At 38.3% G+C, this 15,037-nt stretch overlaps 1 protein-coding gene across 5 annotated transcripts in view; it reads left to right on the forward strand.

The window, feature by feature from the left end:
* ADAMTSL1 (ADAMTS like 1) overlaps positions 1 to 15,037 on the forward strand; it is a 1,054,626-nt gene that overhangs the window by 604,317 nt on the left and 435,272 nt on the right. For all 5 annotated transcript variants that reach the window (XM_066257319.1, XM_066257321.1, XM_066257318.1 and 2 more), the window contains one exon: positions 9,819 to 9,946. In XM_066257319.1, coding sequence (XP_066113416.1) covers positions 9,819 to 9,946 — 128 coding nt within the window. The remainder of the gene's footprint in view (positions 1 to 9,818; positions 9,947 to 15,037) is intronic.

The following is a 15,037-nucleotide window of genomic DNA, read 5'->3' on the forward strand; positions in this document are numbered from 1 at the left end:
ATGGAAGATAATATAATAATTAATAATAATATGAGAATGAACTGTTTTACATACTCACAACTGTGCCTCACCCTGCATTTGTCCAAATTTCTTCATTTCCTTCTAGATGTTGTGCATAGGAATTATTGCAATGGTAATTGTAGGGAGTTCAAAAATAGAAAGCTTCATCCCTTTCCTCACAGAGTTTGCAGTGTCATTGAGAAGATCATTGTTAAGTACAATGATAATCCTGAAAAGTTACAAAGTCTTGTTCTGAATTTTATTTATTCACTAAATCTTGCTAATTGATGATGCATGGGTATAGCATCGAATAGTTGCAGATTAAGCAGAATATAGATAGTAGAAGCCAAATTGGGAATAAGTGATTTTTTTAATCATTGATGCAATTCTCCTATTGTACAATTTTTCTTTGTAAAAAATGGAATCATTGTTTTCAGCCTTCTAATTGAGAAGCCCCTAGTTTTACCAATGTGACTTATTGCTATAAAGCAAATTAATATAGTGGGAATGGAAAACCAGGCTGACAAACTATTTCTAAATCTCTAAATCTTCCATGATAGATAGATAGATAGATAGATAGATAATAGTCTATATAAGCTATGCCCCCACACAAATATGTATATGTATACACAGTATATATATATATTATATACACACACACATATGTATATATGTATACCTATTTTCATCCAAACTTAGTTTGAACTCTCAATCAGAAAAAAATGCATAGTGGTATTTATATTAATATTCTGTTAGTTTACAACAAAGTAGAGCCTATCTATTTGCTATGTTTATGCTTTTAAAGTAATAGAAACTGACAGTGATAGAATATTTTACTATGCCTTTCCTTGAGATAAGTGGACTCAAAATATTCCATGACCAGTTGCAAATTTCCTGAATACTAATCATTGCCCATATTAGCAATTATTGATTTTAATTCAACTGGCTGTGAAATTATGTTCTGGTGGAGCTCTCTAAAATGCCCTGAAGTTTCTCAGCAGTTTCCTAGATGAGCTGTAATCCAGCCTTGTCCTTGGATAGAATACAAAAATATCAAGTTATCATAGTTCTGAAAGGAAAATCTTACTGAAGAATTTGAATTGAGCCGAGTCCGGTTTTTGTTTACTAAAAAGTTATGAAGCTGTCTTAATTACATCTCCAAGTTGTTATTTCTAGATTGGGGAAGAATTCTGGAGACAAAATAATTTTTTTTTAAAGCAGCAACATTAGTTGCTGTTCTATTTTAAAAATCAGGTACTGATTAATACTGTTTAAAATGCAAAGGAAAGTATAAAAAAGTGGGGTTTTTTTTTGTATTTTTTCTTAAGTTGGAAATGGGGAGGCAGTCAGACAGACTCCCGCATGCGCCCGACCAGGATCCACCTAGCGCCTTAGGCAGAGGCCATGGAGCCATCCTCAGCCCCCTGGCCAACTTTGCTCCAATGGAGCCTCGCTGCGGGAGGGGAAGAGAGAGACAGAGAGGAAGGAGAGGGGGAGGGGTGAAGAAGCAGATGGGCGCTTCTCCTGTGTGCCCTGGCTGGGAATCGAACCCGGGACTCCCTCACGCCAGGCCAACGCTCTACCACTGAGCCAACCAGCCAGGGTGGGAGGTCAAAATTTGAAGCTAAGCAAAAGATGGTCAGATATGGTATAAAACCTGGCTCTGCCAGGTACTAGCTGTGTGACAGGTGGTGCGCATGTGTATTGGTGACATGAGTAGAGAGATAAAATAATTAACACTAATATGCCAGAAACTACACCAGGTACTTTACATATGTTCTCTCAGTTTATCTTCATATTCACCCTAGTAAGAGAAGTATCAATGTTCCCATTTTACAGATGAAGAAACTGGCTCAAATGCATCTGACAATGTGCCCAAGTTTTAGTACAGGACTATTAAAGTCGGCCTGACTCCCAGGTCTGCTTTTTCTCCTGCACCACGATGCAGGTTGATCAATTTCTGTGAGCCTCAATTCTCTTCTTTGTAAAATAGGGGAAATTTTTTTTCTAGCTTGACATGGCTCATTGTGATTGTTAAATATGCTAATTTGTGTAAATTCTGGAACACTTTGTGGCACATCAGTCCTTGGTAAATCCCAGCATTTTCCCTCAACACCAACCCTCCAGGCGGAGGGGCACATTAAGTGTCCTACAAGCATATGAGAGGAGCGTGCGCACGCATGCGCACAGAATAAGGGAAAGGGGGACAGGTACGCAGAAGGCCTTCTGTGCCCCGATAGCTTTTACACCGTGTTACAGGATTGACTTTTCTCTTCGGTAGCAGGGGACAGGCTTCAGGCAGTGGCCTCTGAAAGACCGTGCTCTGTGTCACTGGCAGTTCATCATATCCCTCAGCAGTGCAGCTGTGATAAGAACCAGATGATCCGAATTTCCTCAGCAAAGCCAGCAACAAATATCTGGGAAGGCTCATGCCTCAGTATCCACATACTCAGCTCTTTAAGAAAGTACATCAAAAAACTAATGGACTTTTACAAGAGCCCAGTTACTGCTTAACGTCTGTAAGCTCTCAGGAGCAAGGAATCACAACCCCTACCACGCACCTACAGTTGGCGGCAGAACCTGACATTCCAAGTTGTTAAAGGAGCCAAGGATTAGATAAGATTTGTAGAGACCTGATGTGTGTAGGGGAGCTAAAAATGGAATCTGAAAATTCACTTCCAAAGCTTGGTCCATGGACAGGATGTTTCTGTGTATAGATTTCTCCACTTTGCGCGCCACGCCACAGGAAGCCTGGTTCCCTCACCACCAGAGGACTTATCCCTCCTTTTAATTTGGAGTTGTGTGACATCCATTTTACACAGTCACACACAGCTCCAGGTGGCTTAAGCTACATGCTATCTGTCTGGGAGGAGAGAAAAACCAGAGATTCAGGTGGCTTCATGCTGATCTTGAAACAGTAAGAATCGTTCTTTGCCTTGTCCCATACCCATTTTGCTACTTTTGAGGATCTGTTGATGTCTGCAAAACACTTTGCTTATAACCTCATCTGTTGTATGATTTCAGTTTTACAAACCCTATCATCCATTTCCTCAGCACTTACTTTTCTTTTCATTTAGTTCAATGTAGCTTGACCTCTTGTTACAACATTTGGAAAAAAAATATTTTCCAAGTACTCTGTGTATGTGTGTATGTGCGTATCTGAGCAAATATTACCAGAGAGTCTTTTTATTGCTAATTTGTGCTTCATCTTATAACATCTTTCATAAGTCCTTGATAACCTGTCCAGGTTCCAGTGAATGTGGTTTCTGGATAAAGCGGTCAAGGGAGGTCATTCTAAGGTTAAGTGTCTGCGAGGCAGTGAGATGCAGAGAAACTGTTGTTTCATGTGATCACTCAAAGTGTTTAACTACTTGTAGCTGTCAGGCATAAAGCTGATCACCTGAGACTTGATTGCTGCATTTGGCTCTGAAATCAACCACAAAACTATCAGATGAAAACCACGTTTAGATAAGCCAGTGATGGTGAGAAAATCATAACCATCATGAGGTTGATGGGTTTAAAGAAGCTTTTTTAATCTTCTTCTAATATTCCTGGGAAGTATTTAATGAAACATGGCCACAACCTATAGAAATACCTCGAAGATATTGCAGGATCAGTTCCAGACCATCACAATAAAGAGGGTATGTCAGTAAAGAGAGTTGTAATCTTTTTGCTAGTAGAGGGTTTTGTTTTCAATTTGCTAAAAATTCATCTGTGAAGTGAAATATAGCAAAGCACAATAAAGCAAGGCATGCCTGTATATTGCATGCAATTGGCATTGACTGAGGTGTAGAGCCACTTAACTGACCAGGAGTAATGGGTGAATGGAACTGGAGAGTTGATTGATGAGTTTTATTTTAACAAGTAGTTGTTTTAGAAGTTATCAGCCATGCTATATTCAAAGATTATCATGTGGCACCAAAGTACTAGAAATAGCTAGACTTTTTCTAAAATGAATAACTCAAGGGAAGAATTCAATTTGATTTTAATAGAATCATATATCCAAGACTCCGGCCTTTATTCTTTTAGTGTTTGCTGGATTTATGAAATACTGGCTCAGTGAGGTGCCAGTTGTATTCTAACTCATCCGGTGGCTATGACGGAAACTAAGTGCTGCATTAAGAATGGGATGGATGATGGACTTTTCCCTCAAGTTCAATATCAGATGCCATTTTGAACTTTTCTAATAAATCTCCTACTGGTTAAGCATTGGCTTACATACAGAATTTTATGGTTGCTTTTAGTTCTCGGCCAATAAGTAGGTCAAAACCATCACCTCCTCTGACGCTGTTGTCTAAATTTCCCGCAGTAGGGTCAGGGATAATCTCTTGATCACGGTGTTTTGATAGCATCCATGACTTTGTGTCCGAGATGTTGAGATTATAATATTACATTTATGTGATGGAAATTGAATAGAGAAACATTGCCAGGATGTTTTAGAAAACCTCAGATGTTTTAAAACTTTTGGGTTTCAAAAGGAATCATCATTGCTTTTAGATGATTCATTATCTATTTCTTATTTTCTTCTGCTTCAGTTTCTCTTACTACATGCAATTCAAAGTTTCACTTTTGCCCTGGCCGGTTGGCTCAGCGGTAGAGCATCAGCCTGGCATGCGGGGGACCCGGGTTCGATTCCCGGCCAGGGCACATAGGAGAAGCGCCCATTTGCTTCTCCACCCCCGCCCCCCCTCCTTCCTCTCTGTCTCTCTCTTCCCCTCCCGCAGCCAAGGCTCCATTAGAGCAAAGATGGCCCGGGCGCTGGGGATGGCTCCTTGGCCTTTGCCCCAGGCACTAGAGTGGCTCTGGTCGCGGCAGAGCGACGCCCCGGAGGGGCAGAGCATCGCCCCCTGGTGGGCAGAGCTTCGCTCCTGGTGGGTGTGCCGGGTGGATCCCGGTCGGGCGCATGCGGGAGTCTGTCTGACTGTCTCTCCCTGTTTCCAGCTTCAGAAAAAAAAACAAAAACAAAAACAAAAAAAACACAAAGTTTCACTTTTAAAAATGCTACTGTGGAATAAAGAGGACTGCACATTCAAAAAAAAAAGTAATACAGAAATAAGCATGCGTTTCACATGGACCAGGCACAAACATTATTTATATTGAAGGCCTTCTAAAAACTATAATAAGCAAATGTCATGGTTAATGAGAAGGAAAATCACTTTCCCTTCTCTAACAGTAAACATGGATTCAGTTGAAATGAATTGTTAGTTCCAGTTTGAGAAATGGATCCATGACTCACTTCTGGGTTAGCGTGCAATCTCTTTCAGGGGAATGTGGCCCTTGATATATCTACTTGTGCAGAAACTTGTAACTTGTCATGAGGTAAGATGTTTAGGCAGTGAGCTCTCCCCTTAAGACCCATTTTAATGCCTCTTTAAACAACGCCCATAAAAAAATATCAAGCAACTTCAGCACAGAGTTTAAAACAATTTGCTTGGCCCTGGCCGGTTGGCTCAGTGGTAGAGCGTCGCCCTGGCGTGCAGAAGTCCCGGGTTCGATTCCCGGCCAGGGCACAAAGGAGAAGCGCCCATCTGCTTCTCCACCCCTCCCCCTCTCCTTCCTCTCTGTCTCTCTCTTCCCCTCCCGCAGCCCAGGCTCCATTGGAGCAAAGATGGCCCGGGCGCTGGGGATGGCTCCTTGGCCTCTGCCCCAGGCGCTAAAGTGGCTCTGGTCGCAACAGAGCAACCCCCCGGAGGGGCAGAGCATCGCCCCCTGGTGGGCAGAGCGTCGCCCCCTGGTGGCCGTGCCAGGTGGATCCTGGTCGAGCTCACGCGGGAGTCTGTCTGACTGTCTCTCCCAGTTTCCAGCTTCAGAAAAATACAAAAAAAAAACAAAAAACCAAAAAAAATAATTTGCTTATCTATAAAAACACATTCTCAATTATACATTATTTCCTAAATATCCAGAGTAGCCAGAGAGAAAGCTCTCCAGGATGTGACATTCTGCTGTTCTTATCTCACATGGAAATGGAGTTCACATGTGAATGCCTTGTGTGATTTTTTTTTTTTTTTTGCAGTTGTAGTACTTGGATAGTATCACTCATCTTGTTCATTTTAATTACTTCATGAACCCTAGCATTTGTGATGTTGGTATTCATCTCAGTCATATTTAATTTTAATAAAATAAAGGAAATTGGGTTGTACACTGTATATTTGTCACACAAATGGTTGCATCAGGGAAGTACCCTTGCAACAGAACTGTCTTCCAGGCACACAGAGCAAACAAAAAGGGAGTTAAGGATGCAACATAAACTTTTTTAATAAATGGGCTTATGGAGAAGAGACGTGGTACATGGAAATGGCAAAGAGGTTTTTTTGTTTTGTATTGTCTATTTAATTAAGCTCTGGAAACAGGGTATCTCACATTGCCATGATTAGAGATTGATTCTATTAATCCTTAAAACTCCAGAAATACTTCCTTTAAAAAGTCCAGGCTTTGCACCACATAGATACAGACAACAGGACAGCAAGTCCCAAAGGGAAGAGGGGACGAGGGCTATGGGAGACAAAGGGGTGGGGGTGAGGGAGTTCTATTGAGTGGGACACTTGAATTCATGTTAACACAATAAAGTAAAATTAATAAAAAATTTAATAAAATAAAAAATAAAAAGTCCAGGCTTTACAATATTCAATGTGTTTCTAGTACCCTTCTATGCCACCTCAAACTACTGGCAGGTCATTGTATCAGGCCAAGCAATGTGGCGGGTTGCTGGGGGGGGGGTTCTGCTGTGGGAAAGTCAGGGTTTACTGGGAAATAATACCATATGAGTGCAGTGTCTCAACTGAACTCAGCAGGAAAAAAAGAGAGAGAAAGCACTTGTACCTTCCCAGGATACCTCCTAGAACCTTTCAGAGCCCATATATGTTTATAAATGATGTTAATTAGTAACATTAAATAATAATGTTAATAATAATAGTGTCAAATGCTTATACAGTGTTTATGTTTTAGTACTTATATATGTATGTATTTTTTTATTGTGCTATATGTATAACATGGAATTTACCATTTTCATCATCTGTGTAGAGTTCAGTGGCATTAAGTACATGCACATTATTGTGCAGCCATCAAGACCTTCTAGCCCCCAAATGATTTTCATCTTCTCAGAATGAAACTCTGTATTCATCCCCTTTCCTCCCTTTTTCCAGCCCCGAGCAATCTCCATTCTGATATCTGTCTCTATGAATTTGGCTGCTCTAGGTACCTCATCTAAGTGAAATCGTACAATATTTGACCTTGTGTGTTGGGTTTATTTCACTTAGTTTAATGGCCTCAAAACTTTAGTCATGTTGTAGCACGTGTCAGAATTTCCTTTTTAAGGCTGAATAATATTTGATTATATGTCTATATCACAATTTGTTTATTCATTCATTCACCCATGGACATTTATTTGGATTATTTTTGTGCTTTTTTATATATTAACTATTTTGATTGTCATAATGTCTCAATGATGTGGGTATCTTTATTATTCCCATTTTATGATTGAAAAACAGAAAAAATCTGGGCCCTTGCTAGATAGCTTAGTGAATAGAGCATCATCACAGTGTGCTGAGGTCACAGGTTAGATCCCAAGTCAGGGCACATATGAGAAGCAACTAATGAGAGCACAACTAAATGGAGCAACAAGTGGATGTTTCTCTTTCTGTCTTTCCCTCCCCCTCTTCCTCTCTCTCTCTCAAATCAATGAAAAAAGCTTTTAATTAAAAAAAGCAAAACTGAATCATAAAGAGATCTCAGCAAGGGTGTCCTGGAGTCAGTATTCCACCCCAGGCTGAGTAGGTCCACACTCCTTGCTCTCAACCACTATGTATCCCACTGCCCTTTCAAACACTTAAGAATCTAAATCACACACCAATTAGCCAATCCTTGATACTGCATTCTGAGGCCAGGTTTCTGACTTGGTCTGTACCAGTTTTAAAACTTCCAAGAAGTCATCAGTTGTTCAACTGAGCCCCTTAGCAGCCAATTTATAAAGAATCTATTACTGCAAAAGAAATGGTTTTCTGAGGATGAGAGAATATTCTTTTCTTTTCTAGAGGCCCCTCCTTTTTGATGATGCAACCCGAAATTGACCAGATAAGGCATAAGAAAGTAATTGAAAAATGCTCAGAAGAGCTACCATTTGTGAGCCCCTATCTGCTGGTCACCTGACTTCCATCATCTCAAGTTTTCACATGCTCTGTGAGAGGTTCCCCTCTGTCGCTGCCTGTCCCATGCTTTCCCAGTGTTCCACACTGCCTACACCCTCTCTTCAGAGAGAAAATGAACATGAAATTGTCATAGTGCCTAATGTGCACAATTTCTTAATGGTTTGTTTGTTCCAAATATGAATAGTTTTCAAATTTTAATATTTGTCCTATGTATGTCTTTGATATGAGACAAAATCACCTATAATGTTTAAGTTTCACATTTGGTTTATTCAGTAAAATAATTGGACCGCAATTTACATTAGCTGTTTGTAAAACTGTTGCTGTGGATTAAAACGTGTCCCCTCCTTCCACCCCATTCATATATTGAAGTCCTAACTCTCAATATGATAATAATTTGCACATGGAACCTTTGGGAGTTAATTAGGGTTAAAATAGATCCTGGGGGTTGTTCCCTTATGATGGCATTTGTGCTCTTATTAGAAGAAACACCAGTGAGTTTGCTCCCTCACTCTCCATGTTAGCACAAGTGGAGATCATGTGACACACAGTGAGAAGGCAGGTATCTGCAACCCTGGGGAGAGCTCTCACCAGGAGTTGACCATACTGCACCCTGACCTCACACATTTAGCCTCCAGAACTATGAGAAAAGTAATTTCTGTTGCTTTTTAAGCTACCTCATCTGGTATTTTGTTATTGCAACCTAGCAGACTAATATAATATAACTATATATATATATACTTGTATATAACATTCTCAATTTGTAATAACATAGTAATTACAGGTAATATTTATTATTGCTTTACTCTAGAAGTAGCCCTATGCAAAGTTCATTTAGCTAATCCTCCTATATGTATATGTTAGTGTGTGTGTGCATGTGCACACGTGCACATGTATGGATATAGCATGATGATAACATATCTCTGTTTTATAGTAAGAGAAATTGGAGTGTAAGGAGGTATTAAGGTAATTGTTCAAGGACAAACAGTAAAAAACAGAATCTATATCCAAACCAGACAGTTCCAAACTCCAGAGCCTGTTCTATTAATCATCGCACAAATTTTGTCTTTGACTCTTCTGTGTAAGAAATGTGAAGTGCAACATTAGGCCTGCACATAACCACTTCCTTATAGTAGATGCAGTCTCACTAGGAATCCTGTCACTAACAAGCTGTCGATCTGTCTCAAGTCACTTTCTATTAGAGTTACTTCATGCAGTGATTCTAATTAACAAATCTGAAAACTAGGAATGACATTGGTATATTAAAAAATTGTCAGTCGCACAAAATGTTCTGGAAAGCAGTGCTGGTAGATGCATGTCAAGTTTCTCAGAGCAGAAACATGTCTGAGAGCAGCTTCTCTATTCCCAAAGATGAAGACAAGATTCATGAACTCTGGGAAAAATTGTGACTTTTTTGTAATTTACCTTCTACTAACCCAGGCTCTTGTTTTCAGCCTCCTTTTTCATTTGCTCTGTTAGTGCAATCCCTTTTCCCCTTCAGCTGTGGGCCAGGATCCTTAAGCCTAAGTATTCCTCTCCTTAAATGTATATATACATTATTAAATTAGAAAGACTCTGATACATGCTTTCATTCCCAGAAAAGCCCACCAAAAGTTTAGGAAATGTGGTTTCAGGTTCTTTGGAGAAGGACACTAACCACCCTCTTGTTTTTCACAGAGCTCCAGGACAACCCGCTCTGAGGAGGACAGGGACAGCCCGTGGGACGCCTGGGGCTCCTGGAGCGAGTGCTCACGCACCTGCGGTGGAGGGGCCTCCTACTCGCTAAGACGTTGTCTCGGCAGCAAGTAAGTCCTGTCCCTACTGGGGGCTTCTGTAAGGCCCAGAGATAGCAGGTTGGAGACCTGCTCTTGTGGTTGGGATTATGCAGAGCATTTGCTGAATACAAATCCAAATGAAGGAATGAGAGGAAGGTACAAATAACTAAACATGTGCATCTCTAGATAGGCATTTAAATACTGTTATATAATGAGCAACATAGAATTTATCTCACCAAGCAAACTTTGATATGTGTTTTCATGTTAGAACTAGGAGAGTTTATTAATAGAAATGGATCTAGTACCTTCAGCTCCATAATGTATTATAGTTTTTGCACTGTCTTAACAATCATGGTGACAATAATAACAACAATAGGAACCTTAATAGCATACTACACTTATGTTGGTTCCAATGTTATCAAGTCCTTTGCAAATGAATGGTATATTGTTTTCATTTTTTAGCTGTTGTCAGGGCTGAAGTTTCTAAATTCACTTAGTTTAATGAGGAGTGGATTTTGACTCTCAGAGGGTTTGAAAGGACGAACATGAAATGGGAGTTGTGCAGGAACAGTGGGAGCAAGGATGAAGGTGGCAGAGAGAGCAGCCAGGGGTTTCTCAGCTGAAAGGGAAAGACCTGAGGTGTTAGAATGGGAAGTTTTTTACTCACAATAATAATTCTTGAGCTGTATGGTCTAGGTCTAGATTTTTCTCCAAACTATAAAATATAAAGTATCTGGTAATATTTTTTAGTGAGAGATTTTTATTTGACAGTGAAAAGTGTAATATGTGGTAAATAGGAGGTTTTATCAAAGTTATTACCTCTTATAAAACGAAACAAAAGAAGAAAAAAGTATAAACCTGATTCTTCTAGACTTTTCATCAACAGCAGAAGGTAGTGAGACGTAAGTTCCAGAAAATGTCAACTTATTCTAATAAGAGTGAGAATTTTTTGAAATCAAGGTCTGAGTCTTATTCCTTCTGTACCTCACAGGCCTGCACAGGGCCTGACAGATATTAGGAGCTCAAACGATGTTTCTTCACTGAATCCATTGATAACTATGGACCATTTTGGTTCTGAATAAAGGTCCCTGTGGAAATGGCATACCTTGCGGAAAATGGCCAAAGAGCATATTTTGCAAGAAACCAGAACAATTGTGGTATTTAGCGAACTGATGTTTAGGTCTTCACTCAAGATGGGTCTGTTGAATTGTATCCAAATTTGTTTATCTTCTTTAGAAGCCAGCTTCATACCAAACCAGATCCCTGAGCTGATAAAAAAAGAATAGACCTCTTGTTTTTATGTTTCACCTGTTCTCTTAATCTTGAACATCACAGACTTCTACATCTGCACTACATGATGCTACGTGGTGATAGCACTCTGAGGCCTAACTGATAATAAACATACATCAGTAAAGCCAAAATGTACAAATTTGGAATGTTCCTATTATGTAGTTTCTCAAATTAGCATGCCTGAGTGTTCTTTAGGGATGAGCCAAAACATGTGTCTCACAAAGCTAGTAAGAAAGGCATGGGAACTTTCATGCTGGCTCAGGGATGTGAATGTTCCATTGTGAGAATCTTTTCTTGAGTGAGAGACTGAGAAGCCACTTAAGGAATAAATTAATAGCACAAGCAAAATTCTGTCTTTCAGCATTTTACCAAATATTGGTGTTATGTGAAATTTAAAAACACCATCTTTGTCACATGGTAAATTAAGACTCCAGTTGTTAAGATTTCTTTACAATACTATAGAAGATATCAGCTGTTATCTACTTATAATGAATTGCAAAAGTAGAGTAGAAATTCTAAAATTATAAATGTATATACATATCTTTAACTGACTTTCAAGTACGTTCAGTGAACACCTATTGGGCTGGAAAGGAAGCTAAAACGTGGGAAAGGAGTGGAGCAGCCATTCTTTAGGGACTTGATGAAAGGAGCAAGCCTCCAAACAGATGGCATTTCCAGTAAGAATTTGAAGAAGTAGTAAAAGAACAGACTGAATGGCTGGATTGACATGTGTCATTTGTCTCAAGAGAACCAGGATAGTACAGCTGAACATAAGCTGATCTCACAACAAAACCTCTATTAAAGAATAATGTCAAAACATGTGCTGGGGCAATGATAAATAATTTAGCTATGATTTTTTTTGAAAAAATGAACATTATCCAAAGTATGTCACCTAGCCAACCCTAGGATCAAAGTCAGAAAGCAAAATTGTTACATGGAAAACCATTCCATATAGGCAAGGTGAAGAATTGGAATGTTTTACAATTGACCATTGTATTGGCTCCTGTGGCTTTTTAATTTATTTTTAATGGTAAATGAACATAACGGGGTTGTTTTTTTTTTTTTTCTTATCACTGCATTCTAGATTTAGGCATCTGAATTCAGCTTAGTTACCTTATACTCTTGGGAAAGATCAAAGGTCTTAGAACCCCAGCAAGTGACTGAAATATGTGTGTAGAAGTCTGATGGTAAGTATCCATATTCAACCCAAATAAGCCCCATCCACTTGCTGAATTAACCTTTCAGGCCAGTTTCTTAGCCCTGGTCATATGCTCTCTTAGGTCACATTTAGGTCTGATATTATTAAGCCTATCAGCTAATAATTATTCTAGTTCCAACATAATAGAACTGTAAAGAAAGCTAACCTGCTCAACTTTATTGAATAGATAACTACTCAACTTCTGGAGTTAGTGATGTTTCCTGATGGATTGGAAGCTTGTAAGGAGGCTTGGTTAATGCTTCTGAATAGAGAATATTTTCTCTGAGTAGTTGATGGTTACAAAAATTTTTTAAAAATCAATGGAATTAAAGCAGAGTGAAAATACAGGCAAGCATTAAATATTAAATCCTTCACTCTCAACAGGCAGTGCTCGATGCTGGGGGGAAAGCACTGATCTAAGCAGATGCTAAGCAGAAATCTTGCCTTGGCGTCTCCCTTGTCCTTTTTCTGAGGCTCACCGAAAGTAATCAGTAGTTGATTTTTCCAATTTCTGGTATTGGAGTCCTGATTATTGTTTTTATCCAGAACCCTGGCTTGAGCACCGAAGGAAGACACTGGATAAACATTTTTCTACAACATGTCTATGAGATTATATTATGTTTTATTGAGTAACTCTGCTAATCAGCTGTTGCTAATCCTGTTTCATCAAGTTGTATGTAATGTCTGCTTTCATTATTTTTTAAATTAGAAAACAGACTATATCTACTTGTACTTTATGTTCTTTATTTTATTTCAAGCAATTAAATAATGTACCCACTCCCTGAAATGCTGCTGCTTCTCTTTCTAGTTCTTCATATTTCCCACTAAATACTCTGAAAAAACAGTTTTAGCAAATTTGTTTTTCTAGTTGACCTGCCTAGTGTGTGTTCTTTAGTGGAAATAATCCTTCTTTCACCTGAATTACTTAAGCATTTTTATTTAATTTGAAACTAAAGGTCTATCTCTGAGAACTCTAGATTTGTCCTCAGCCAGTTAATTCAGTTTTGCCCATAAGAAGTTCCAGATGCAAAAGGCATTTAAGAATAGTGTATTGTAGAGTGATGTGTACCACTATAATACGTCTTTGCCAATACCAAGGTCAGGGGGGGAAAGTGCTTCTTTTCTAAAATGGTGATGGATCAGATAGTTTGATGCTCTTAAATGTGATGTCAACTGTTGCATCGGTGGCTGAAGAAGGTTTAAAGGTCTTTTGTGATCTTTTTTTACTAAAATGCCAAATTAATATGAATATTAGTTAATAGAATGGTTTAGTAGATTAATACATTAAGAATATAAATATTTTGTTAAGTCCCAAAGGATTAAATGAAGGGCTTGTCAACTTCATATATATCCAAAGAGCAAAATATAGCCTATTTAGAAAATATAAAAACACTTTTTAAAAGTTAATAAATTTTGAAAAAATAAAAATCTTTTGTTGAATACAGTTTTTAGATAAACAAAAGATAAAATCATCACACTATGGAGGTGCCTAAAAAGGTAAGATTATGGTATTATTCCAAAGGGATATGGCTGCCACTGTGGTATCAATATAAACACAGACGAATGAAAATAATAATCTCAAGGTGCCTTATCTCACAAGAATGAGGAAGATCATTCTAACCATCTCATTTCATAATAATTGAGCTAAGGAAAAGTAAGATAACTTTTCTGATTTTTTTAATTGCAGATAATTTTTCTTCCATAAAAGTACTGATTTTTAACGCTAATATAAACTTTAGTTAGCAATTAATTTCTATACCATATAATAATAAATACCAAAAGAAAAAAATTTAATGTTAAGATTTAGCTTCTTAAGCAAATATTTCTTTTCTTTTCGAGTTATCTCATCTTTATCATAACATCTAATTAAGGCTCACAAGACTTGTTTTAAGACATTTTAGAGTTTTCAGTTCCAGTGAGCCCCAAAGCAAGATTTATCTGTTTTTCTTCATCTAGTATTGCATGTTATCAACCTTGTTTTCGTTGGACATGTTTGAGTTTTTTGTTTAAAGGAAAGATATACAAGTTCAGAGTGGGTCTGCCTACTCATGTCTTTTATATGAGGTGGTCTTTTCATTGTGTTAAAGGAGAGTTCCCATTTTGGGATTTATGTAAAGAGAGTTTGCGGTTGCCTTCCTATTACTTTTTGGGTCTCAGCCTAGTCTAAATGTATTACCAGGACTTCTAATATTCCAGGTCATATATCTTAGAGGAATGTTTTGTTCCAAGATCTGATCTTCTTTCAAGGAGGAGTATCCACTAAGGCCAATGACTGAATGTTTGGGACCAATTTATGGCTTGCTTTATCCCATAAACCTGTTTGTTGGAATAAAAAATGGTCAAAAATGTGTTTGGTGTCCATAACCTTTACTAGCCATATTGGGAATTTATAACTATTGGCTGTCTTTTCCTGTTTATTTTAAAATTCCTTATTTAGGGAGTTCAATTGCCTTTCTGAAGTTTTTATTTCTCCAAATTTTTGTTTCCTTTTACTGCTTTATTGAGGTATCTTTGAAATGTAAACATTATATACATTTAAGGTGTGCTTGATGTTTTACTATATGTATACTTTGTGAAAAGATCACCACAATTAAGCTAAATAATTTCTCTCCCACCTCTACCAATTACTGTGG

The sequence above is a fragment of the Saccopteryx bilineata genome, chromosome 2 (genome assembly GCF_036850765.1).
Source record: "Saccopteryx bilineata isolate mSacBil1 chromosome 2, mSacBil1_pri_phased_curated, whole genome shotgun sequence".
In the NCBI taxonomy this organism is placed as follows: Eukaryota; Metazoa; Chordata; class Mammalia; order Chiroptera; family Emballonuridae; genus Saccopteryx; species Saccopteryx bilineata.